A 9,477-nucleotide genomic window follows, 5' to 3' on the forward strand; every position below is an offset into this window, starting at 1 on the left:
CCATGAACACCAATTTTATAGCTAAATACAGATTAGAAGCATGGGAAAATTAAATACATCAATCTGTAATATTTGTAAAGTATTTTGCACATTTTACGTTATAATTTTTAAAGGTTAATTGAAAATTGAAACCTAGCACAAAAATGGGTCACTAAAACCTGTTCTCTTGCGTTCTGATCTCCACTTTTTCTGCTTAAGACGCTAAGAAACTGCATTCTTTATAGTTTCCAGCTTTATGACACATTTAAGAGAAGTGTAGCTCATGCAGCTCTGTCATCTTTCATCCACAGCTTTAGAGTAAGTAGAATTCAATTCAGTGATAATCCTTTTGCAACAAACACAAAATACCAGTATAATACCTTTACTTCAGAAGGGGCAAATTTTGTTGGCTTTTCTCACAGGATTACTTACGCTGACTTGCAAAAGACTATTGTATGAATAAGTGACTTTTTCCCTATGTCTCCCAAAACATTAGTGGTACCTAAAAGAATCAATGTTCAACAACAGGTGCATAATAGGAAGAGAAAAAATGAAAACAAAAGAAAAAAAATCCAAGCTGGAGTTGAGTATAACTACAGACCTCAAAAGCCCCATAAAGCCTCAAACACAATTTAATTACCAGAAATTTAATCCATTCCATGGAAATAGCTCCACTACACTGCATTTAATCATTTGTCTTCAGATAATCAATGGTTACTCAGAAGCTGCATCATCACATGAATTTAATTTAGCAAAATTTATGCTACTAGCTGAAAAGAAATTTCTTAGTTGGACATCTGCTATCTAAATTATTAAAATACCTGTTTTGAAAAGAAATGTATTAGTGTAAAAAGTCTGAGCCTGCACAAATGTACCAAACAATCATGCCACTGAAAAGACATAGCATTGAAAAAGACTAAGTAAGTTTTTATAGCTGTGTTAAGAGAGGAAAAAAATTTAGTTAAGTTCATCAACTGGCTGCAGAGACTCAAGATCATGTGTGCATGATCAAGCTTTATCATGTTTTATAGTTATGCATACATATAAACCCACGAGCTTTCACACAGAAAAACTGGAAGCTTTCCTGGTCTCTGTCTTATTTCATTTTGTGCAAAGAAGAGTGGTCAATGACAGTATTTTGGCTAGTTGTTCCCTTATGGGCAGAATTACACATTTTTGAATTCCACAGGAAAAGCTCCTAAAAACTTATCTTTCTCTTTTTCTTCCTAAGGAATCAGCAGTGATAGTAAGGACTTTATTTATAAATAATGGTAAGAAAAACAGTCTGCTGGCTTTGTCAGTCAACACCCTGAGGGTAACAGCTCTGTTATCCTACAAAGTAACCTTTATTTTTTCAGTATACCCACATAATATGTGGAAATCTTTCAAAGAAAGAATTGATTACTTGTATGTGTTGTGAACCTCTTTTCTCAGGAGTTCTAAAGAGAGAAACAAATTAAAAATTCCCTACAAATAAAAAATATGGATGAATCTCAGCAAAATTTAAAATAGGATTATTAAAAGAGAATTAAAGGTAGGAACTACGAAGGGAAAAAAAAAGAAAACATAGGAATTAATATATCAATTAACAAGTAACACCATCAGAAGTCACTGTGCAGTAATTCTCTGAAGGACAGTCTGAGAACCCAGCCCCCTTATTCCCACTGAACTGAGCCTTCTGTCATACAGCAATTTAATTACTTATGCAAATCAGCAAAATGCCTCCTTTCTGTCTCATATACATTGCATTCAATTTTTCTGTAGTGTAGAAGTGTCTCAGTAAAACAGTTCCCCACTATCAAAGCCAAACAAGCTCTTAGAAAGCGAGAGATTGAATTTTATTTTCTTTATGCCATGGCCCAAAGCCACATCTTGAATAAGGTTTAAATTGTTATGTGAGACTCTTCAGCTGTGTTTTCTTGATAAAACAGCAGCTTTCCTATATTTTGCATTGTGTCTAACGCCTGAGAACTGCTTTGTGAAACTGGTACGAACAAGCTGTTCAGAATAGCTTAACACGTGGGGAAACATAAAGACTTCCAATCCTATTTGGCAGTAAGCATGGGTTAACAATAATACACTCAGTTTCTCTGAGATTACAGTGCTACTTGGCATACAGAAAGGGAAATCTCTGAGCTCCTGATAAAGTTTAATGCACAAAGAACAGAAATTAAACTCATGTGATTGTAGTTTGAGAGTTCAGTGCATTCATTGGTTCCCTGTATTTGGGAGCAGGCAATAAATTAGCTTCAAATGCAGTCCTGAATACAGCTGAAAACTACTGATCGTGCCAGTCCACTCCAAAGCAGAGTGTTCCCAGCACACTGCAATCTGCTCTGGAGATCTGTAACAGAAAAGTCACAATTGTTCTGTGAAAGGAAAAGGTCTGGGTGGGGGAACAAATAAAAGGAATAAATTACAAAAGAGCAGTAAGAATGGCACCTACATTACCAGGTCAGATGGACCCCATCATACATCTATGTGCATCTTCTCAGGACATATAGGCCAGGAGACAAAACCCTGATAATTTACTGGGGTGGAATGGAGACACTGCTTACAGCCAGCTCATAAAGGGTAAAAAACCTATATAAAAAGGCAGTATATGCTAACCAACCTAAAAACCCAGGAGAGACAGACTTGTACACTGGTATTCTCCTACATCTCACCCAAGGATTCACTGCCTGGAGACCACCAGGGTACATGTGTTTTGGGGCTGGACTGCCAGACACATATATCTCAGTGCTTATGAGTTTTTCCTTATGAAACCATGAATCTGAATGAGTAAAACTAATTTTGTTTTAAATTTTGGAAATAAACACAGCTTCCTTTTCTGTAAGAGCTTGTATGTGACTTTGCTGCACCATTGCAACAGTTTTCCCTACACCAGTTTTCTGGAGTCTAGCATTTTTCTTAGCATTTTTACATGGAAATTTTCAGTACAACAAGGGCTTCTTGGCCATATGGTCAGAAATACTCCCATCTGTTCTTTAATTAGATATATTCATTTTTTTTCTAGTCACTCTTCTGGCCCCTTAAGTGGCCAGAGAGAGATTTTGCAAGAGTCTTCATTTTGCCCTGAGTGGTAGCTAGTGAGGAGATGGAGAAATGCCCACAGAGAACATAAAAGCTTCTTCAGATAAAAGCTGAAATAAAACTCTCTCACACAGAACACAAAGAAAAGGTTGTCTGGTACTACCAAGAAAAGGTTAGCAACAGTGTTGACTGACAGGTGAAGCCCCCCACTTCATCTCCTCTTCAGGTGTCATTCAAGCCAAAGACTATTAAAATTTAGCCAAGCACATCTACTCACATCCAGGAGATGAGCAGCTTTTCATGCACGCTCCTCCAATTGCTTGTGGTCTTTTCAGCACTGCCATACACGACTCAAACATACGGGGTCAAATTTGACTTTTACACTGTTTTTGTAGCTGTTTCTTTCACAATAAACAGAGGTTTAAAAAGTAAAATAGGCAAAACCTTTCTCTGACAAAGGAAGAGAGTCTTCCAGGACTGCTTTGTGAAGTAAGGATCTTATATTTAGATTTCTGAGCATCAGTGGTGCTTTTAGTGCCTTATTTTTGATTTTATGTGCCAGAGCCCTTAACTATATCCAGTTACTTATATTTACCATGCAGAGTAATAAAATATTTAACTGTTGTTGAAGTGATAGTTCTTATATCACTAAAAAAAAAAAAACAAACTAAAACCAGAATAAAAAGCAAAATCTTTCATAGGATTTATTTGGAAACTTCTGCTTTTTTTGCATCTTACTTATGGACTTTAAGTCTTTGGGAAAACTTGTCAAGTACTCTGCTATGATTCCAAATAATTTCACAGCACACATTCTGAAATATCTCTTTCTTACTAGTGCAGTGCAGCAAAACTCCCTCAAAGTGTAAAAGCAAGGTAAGATTTTTGATAAATTAAAAAAAAAAAAGCCAAAAAAACCCAAACCATCATTTCTGAATGAAAAGCAATACAAAATTCAAAATTATAGGTCATAAAAGCTGCAGCTGGGACTGAAGCTTTCTAGTAGCTAAGCAGAATGATTTAACCATCTTCAACATGAAAAAACAACTAACAGACGTCTAGACAGACGTAGTTCTGACCACAGAATAGACAACACTACCACATACTTAAAAAGGAGAGGAAAGACAGATACAGCTAAGTATTTATAATTCATGCACAAACACAGTTATTTCAGTAGCCCTGTATTTCTGTAGGTAGTCGTCACTTTGCAGCCGCCTCACCTCTGGGTATGCCCTGAGCTCTCACACACTAATCAGCAACAGGTTGGGTTAGGTTCTTAGAAGTGAGTTTGTCAAAGCACAGCACCTGGATGCTGCTCGCTGATGGTCGCTCATTCCTCTGCTATTGAACCAATACCGCACAGGGTGGTTAAGAGCTGTACTCGTCTAGATGATAGATTGCAAACACTATGGGAAGCACCTGAAGTCATTGAAAATTCTGTAGCATTTATACAAGGGAGATGCTCAATCTTTTAGCCCTCAAAAATTTTCACATGAAATAAATTAACCTTAATGAGCACCACTGCTAATAATCTCAGCAGGGGCTAAGGATTGTTTGCAGAGCAGCTCTCCAAAGCTTGCCCTCACTTCAAAGACATGCCAGTGCATGACACAGTTGAATTTTTTCTCAATGCTAATCTTTTACTTTATCAAAAGTTTGCATTCAATACTTTTATTCATTAAAAACCCATCAATATATATGGATATAATAATTCCATTAGCTGTTATTTGATGGTCACATCTTTCCTCAATAATTTTCTAAAAATGTTCTCTTTCTCTGGATTATCCAACGAATTTTCCCATCTTCCCAGCTTTGTACCATAATCCCTCCTATAAAGCTAGATCTAAATCAGCCTCTTTATGCTCTCTAAATGTAATGCCTTTTATCTTTTTTTCTGCTACAACTACATTATGACTGTACAAAGAATGCTTTTGACAGAACAAAGAGCAAACAAAATGCCTTGAAAGTCACGAAATAATACCAGTTACAAGCTTTTTTAAAAAGATCGTTATAATCAGATGCTGCTATCTTTCTCTGAATGATACAGGGTTTTATTTCTGAAGGGATGTGGTAGTAAATGCAATCTGGATATTCCATAGAACAATGTTCCCAGGGCAGCTACATCTATATTTCCCAGTATAATAATACAGATACCAGTTATCCCTTAAAAATATACAGGGAAGGCCTTGTTGATTAGTGATCACTAAAAATTCATCTTTAAACCACTACATTAAATCATTTGCAGCTCTGGAACAGAGGCTTTCTCTGCACCTTGGAAAGGTGTTTACTGAACTGAACAAACTCAAAAGGGGATACTGAGCACAATGAGATAGATGGAAAGGGAGGAGTAACAGATGACTACTTTGGTAGGAATGTAGCTGAGTGGCATTAGGTTATCATACAAAGACATTTATTTCATTATTCTCTGTGAGCAGCTAAAGCACTGCAAGGTCCTAACACATTCAAGATGAGCACAGCGGAAAAAGACTCCTTCAGAGTGCAATATTTAATGAAACTTAAATTAGGTCCCAAAAGAGCAATACAATCTATACGAAATATGGCACCAACAATGAACCATTCCATTCACATATATGTGTTTTCAAGTAATTGTCATCAAATTCACACATGGACCCAGAAGATTTTAATACAGTTTTAATATGGCTTCCATACATATAGCTTTATTTTTAACATGTATTTCATAATAATTTCCTAACATGAGGCACAAGACAGAGGGTAAGGAAAAGGCTGCAGCTAAAACTGAACACTTCCTTATGAAAAAAAAAGAAAATAATTCTATTGTAGCCTTTCACTTCATTGTTAGCAATGAAATGAAAGGCTACAAGATTTTTGCTTCTGTTTGCCTCTATAAATTTATATATGCCACAGCAAGTTAAGAGACTACGTATTGAGATTTTAAATACTGTAATTTAACAAAGTAATAGGAAGGTATTATTGCCAAATATTTTATATATTGTTATACTTCTATGTATTTATGTGAGGAAAAAAATAAACAAAACTGAACAAAAAGTAAAACATGCAAACATCAAATCCAAACCTGAATTCAATCCATTCTCTAGTAAAAAACTTACCTGGTTTTTAGCCAAGCACATCTACTCTACAAAATCACTCCCATACAGAACTCTGATTCAGTGTAAAACAAAATACTATGCAGTAAAAGCAAAACTATTTTCAAACAGGAAAATAATCCACCCGTATTCAGAAATTGGTGTCAGCAAAATAAAGTTTGTTTTCCTGTTTCCAAATAACTATGCAGACACAGACGCTTGAAACCTAGAATCAAAAGCACAAAAAAAAAATACAGTTTTGAAATTCAGAGTTTTGAAAATTATCAGTACACAACTGGAATTATTTTAAAGAAAAGAGCTAAAATTATTTAAAAAAAAAGTACAACAGGACAGGACAGCATGTTTCTGAGTTCTGCTTGTTTAGTATATTGCACGAATTTCGTTCTGCAATGCACTCTCTTTCAAATCCAGGGATGCAGCATTCAGGTAGGCCAGAGGAAGAAAGGTTCAACACAGCAAGACAGTGAAACATGGGAGACGCTACCACAACAATCAGAACAAAAAGAGGACAAAGACTTATCCTTGGTCCAGAATGTGATAAGCAGAACTAAAGACAAGATTTGGGAGTAAGAAGTGAAGTCTGGACCTTCAAGATTGGACACAAAACACACAGAAAACAATAGAAAATGAAACACACCTTAACCAAAAGTAGCTCTTCACACAACTGTAGTACCACTACAGATGTAGTACCACTTCAGATGTATAGATGCTGTAATGTATCAAGCAATTCCAAAGATACTCTGTTTTCTACCAAACATCAACATAAGGGGGTTTGGCTGAACACGCCTGTGATATCAAACTACTAATTGTTAGAGCTAGTCAAATAGACAAACCTAGACTTGATGCGTAAATATCCCAAGGGATATTTACCTTTCCTGTAAGTCTCAGTATTTGTCATTTCCTGTAGCCAAGGATCATGGAAGTGTGTCATGAAGAAAAGCCACCATCTGCAAACCATTACTTGGGAGGACAATGTAGTGAAGTATTACTTTTTTGCACCGTACTAAAGACTTCTCCTAAATTTACATTTTGCTCTCAAAAACAAACACACAACAACCGGATCAGATAATTGGTTAAATGAAACTTTCACAGCTTGACTAAATCAAGGAATTATTTACTGAAGTTCATCTGGGAGCAGCAATGTGAGGAAATACCTTAAATTTTTTTTTTTTGTACTCTTTACAATAATTTGAATCTTACTGAAACATGTCGCTTCCCCCCGTATCTTATAATCTGCAAATTTGTTTTATAATTTGCCAAGATAATAGAAAAAAAAAGGAATCCTTTATACAAACCTGCATATTTAGTACTCTTACAAAAAAACTCCATTTAATGCAAGTGTCCCAGAAGTTTAGTTAAAAAAATTTGCATATGCTATCAGAAAAGTCCAGGATCTCTTTTGCACGTGCTCAATACTTGTAACTCTTGAAAAAGATGCCTGACACAATCATGCTTTTAAGTATCTCCATACAGTCCTATGTCACCCTATTTTGACAGATTATTTTTGTTCTTGGGTATTCACATTTTACTGGAAACTGCTAATAAAGTAAGAACAACCCTGCTGGTTGTTCAAGAACTGTAGTTCTTGAGCGTTTAGCAAATATTGATGAGAATATTTGTTTATAAAACAACCAAACACAACATCACCACCCACACTTTCTCATTAGGGACGTATTGATTGCTCTGTGTCAAATTGTTTTTCCATTTTGAGAATGCACTTGAGGCTGCAGATCCACATACTTAACAAGCACCACAGCCATCTTATGATTGGAGGCTTATGCTGATATTATGTGAAGAAATAACTACTTTTCTCAAATGATGAAATTTCATCTTTTAACATTAGTTTGGACTATAAGATGAAACAGACCTGCTGTTAGAGATTTAAGAAACCAATCTCAAACCTGAAGGCATCAGAAAGCCTTTAAATGACAAAAACAATAAAAAGTGAGGGAACATTACACAATCAATCTGTGTCCCAGTTCTTTAAAATGGTTTCTTTCAAACAGTAAATTTTCTTGTGAAACACAGATCTGAAAAATAACTTCCTATGAAACAGTAAATAGCTAAGGTCAAAAGATTAAAAAAAGAAAGGTTAAAAAATAATAACCAATTCTTTGGGTTTTGAGAAGGCACACTGCAATGGTCTGAAGGGTGTTTCATCTACAATTTCAAAATAACTCCCTGTTAAAAAATCACACTTAGAACAGTCATTTGGTGTGTCATAATTTTATTTATCAGCTGCAGTTTTGTGTGAAAATGTGAAATTCAAATCAATAGTCATGTGAAAGTGAACAAAGTCCATCATTAAAAATACAAATAGTGTTTTGCAGCCAGTGTCCAAGGCAATTCAGAGTTCAAATAATCACCAACTTCTACCAGAGTAGTGACAAAGTTTCCACCTTCCTTCATGCCTTTTCCTAACAGAGACTACTAAGAACTAGTCAGTCTCCATGGCTCTTGAAGCTTACATGACAGTCACTAACTCAGAGAAGAAAGGTGATCCACATCTGGTCCCAAAAGGAAGCACAGTTCAGGGCTGTGAGATGACACGAGATCATCTGTTCTCTTCAGTGCGGTTTTTTTCTCTATGACAACAGCTGCTTTGAAGCATTCTTCTCGTCTTCCAAGCATCGGTTTCCCAGATGAACCCGGTTCTCCTCGATCACGGTCAATGCTTCCTGGATATACATCAGGAAAAACGACTAAGAAACTCGAACTCCTCCCCCATCCTTCCTCTGGGAAGAGCCTGTTTCGACTGAGGGCGGGCGGGCAGGGGGACACAGGCAAGAGGGCGAGCGGGCAGGGAGGGCTCGCAGGGCCCAGCAACGCCGCCCCCTCCCCCGGAGTCGCCTACACGGGCGGCACCAGGCTCTTCTTATCCAGCGACTGCTCGTCCTCCTCCAACAGCAGCTCATCCAACTCGCCGTCCTCGGCTCCCGAGGCCTCCTGCCCGCCGGCGGCCCGGCAGCGCCGCAGGTGCCGCAGGGCCCGGCGGTGCTTCTCCTGCAGCCGCGCCAGCTGGGCGCGCAGGGCCTCCGCCTCCTCGCCCGGCTCGACAGGGGGCTTGTCAGGGCCGGGCCCCAGCAGGGCCTGCCGGAAGAGGCAGCGGTTCTCGCGGCGCAGGCGGCGGTTCTCCAGCCGCAGCCGCACGTTCTCCTGGCGCAGCCGCGCGTTGTGCCACTCGCGCTCCTCCCGCTGCCGCAGCGCCTCGCTGTGGCTGGCCGCCAGGTCCGCGTACCGCTCCGCCAGCTGCTGCGGCGAGCCCCGCGACTCTCCCCGCCAGCCCTGCCGGCCGCCGCCCGGCTCCCCGCGCTCCCCGGGCTCCGCGGCCCCTCCGGCCCGGCCGCCCCCGGCGGCGGCTCCGAGCGCCGCCCGCCCCCCC

General features: G+C 38.8%; 1 protein-coding gene across 1 annotated transcript; it reads right to left on the reverse strand.

Moving 5' to 3' along the window:
* Window positions 1-8,302: 8,302 nt before the first annotated feature.
* Window positions 8,303-9,473, reverse strand: TUSC1 (tumor suppressor candidate 1; the record flags this gene model as incomplete). Its single annotated transcript, XM_027652496.1, has 1 exon — window positions 8,303-9,473. A coding segment is annotated over one exon (528 nt), but the record flags the coding sequence as incomplete, so codon positions are not given.
* Between the last annotated feature and the right edge of the window lie 4 nt (window positions 9,474-9,477).

This window comes from Corapipo altera, unplaced genomic scaffold (genome assembly GCF_003945725.1).
Source record: "Corapipo altera isolate COAL_440 unplaced genomic scaffold, ASM394572v1 61286, whole genome shotgun sequence".
Lineage (NCBI taxonomy): Eukaryota > Metazoa > Chordata > Aves > Passeriformes > Pipridae > Corapipo > Corapipo altera.